At 31.2% G+C, this 1423-nt stretch overlaps 1 protein-coding gene across 1 annotated transcript in view; it reads right to left on the bottom strand.

Annotated features, from left to right (window-relative positions):
* Positions 1-82: 82 nt before the first annotated feature.
* Positions 83-1423, bottom strand: part of LOC119587951 (battenin-like) — an 11984-nt gene continuing 10643 nt past the window's right edge. Inside the window, 2 exon segments of the mRNA XM_037936663.1 lie at positions 83-1065; positions 1243-1383. Coding sequence (XP_037792591.1) covers positions 943-1065; positions 1243-1383 — 264 coding nt within the window. The 3' untranslated portion in view covers positions 83-942.

Consider the following 1423-nt stretch of genomic DNA (forward strand, 5'->3'; position numbering starts at 1 on the left):
TCAAATGAATAAATATAAACAGGCATCTTATTTTCTAGTATTTAAAAAAAAATATGTATAAAAGGTTAATGTATCACATAGATTAGAAATATATATTTTCTTGTTTCTATACAGCAGTAGTAGAATATTCCAGTAGTAGAAGGGTAAATAGACTAGACTTTTGTCTAAGAAGAGAAAAGTACATCTTTCTTTTCCTGAGAATAACCTTTATGTACTAAACTTTACATCTGGATATATTTTGCCTAGAAAATACATAAAAACACTGGAAGATAACTGGAATGTTAAATGACCTTTCATATAATGTTCTCACTGAGCCATTCTCTTTATATTTGGCCCTATTTCCTGCCTCAAAGGACAAGTCTCAAAAAGAACATTTTCCTCCCTGAATTCAGTCTTTTTCTTAAGTGAGTCTCTTTGGACGGACAGTATGCTTCAAGTGCATTTTAAATTCAAACACATTTCTTTGCAATGTGTTTGTACATGATGTCTCTGTATATTTGTTTCATTTACATTTTGTATTTGAACCTAGAATCAGAAATATTTTTGATACTGACTAAATATATAAAGATGTAAAACTATATATGTAGAAAAATATTTGAACTTGCTCTGTTCATTTGTTCTGTAGAAGAAAAATATATAGTTTTACTTGAATATGAAAAGTATGAATAAGAAAAGAAACTTTTCCTGTGCTGGCAGACTTACGCATTTTACTATGATGCTCCCTTTCATCTAGATCCTAAGAGAATATACTTGATCAAGTAGTTATCATAAAATTTGAATACATCATAAAAACAATGTTGCTTAAGCATTTAGGAAGCAAAACTCTACATTTCATATGGAATCATTCTGTCAATCTAAATAATGATTATACTTGATCATACCAATCAGGATCATCACAATGTAGAAACAAGTGAAAATTAGAATTCTAATGATCATAAGTTTTTACAATGGTAGTTGACAAATCACATTGTGAAGAGGAATTGAAATAAATCCAGCAATAGTTACCCCCACTGTGTCTGAGAGTGTTGTAATTGCCATGGCAAAGGGCTTTTGGTGATCGCTGACCTGTTCAGTAAAAAAATCATAAAACAGATAAGAGAGTTTCCTGCAGAAGTAATTAAACTTTGTTAAGTCTAATGTCTAATTATGGGTATTTTCATTTTAGTCTCGCAGCCTATTAAAAAATACATTATTCTTCAAATAACTATTTCCTTCTGAAAAAGGTAACTCATTCTAACATACCTCTTCTGTGATTTTATAAAATGTGTTGACATAAGCTGCTCCTCCCAAGAGTCCCTCCCACAGAATCAACACAAGAATGACCCAGATGCTGCTGATCCACCAGAAGATGGCACAGGTTAGGAAGATAAGGACATTGATCCACTGTAAGAGATAAATAACAGGCTTATTTCATAGTTTACCA

Source organism: Penaeus monodon, chromosome 23 (assembly GCF_015228065.2).
Source record: "Penaeus monodon isolate SGIC_2016 chromosome 23, NSTDA_Pmon_1, whole genome shotgun sequence".
In the NCBI taxonomy this organism is placed as follows: Eukaryota; Metazoa; Arthropoda; class Malacostraca; order Decapoda; family Penaeidae; genus Penaeus; species Penaeus monodon.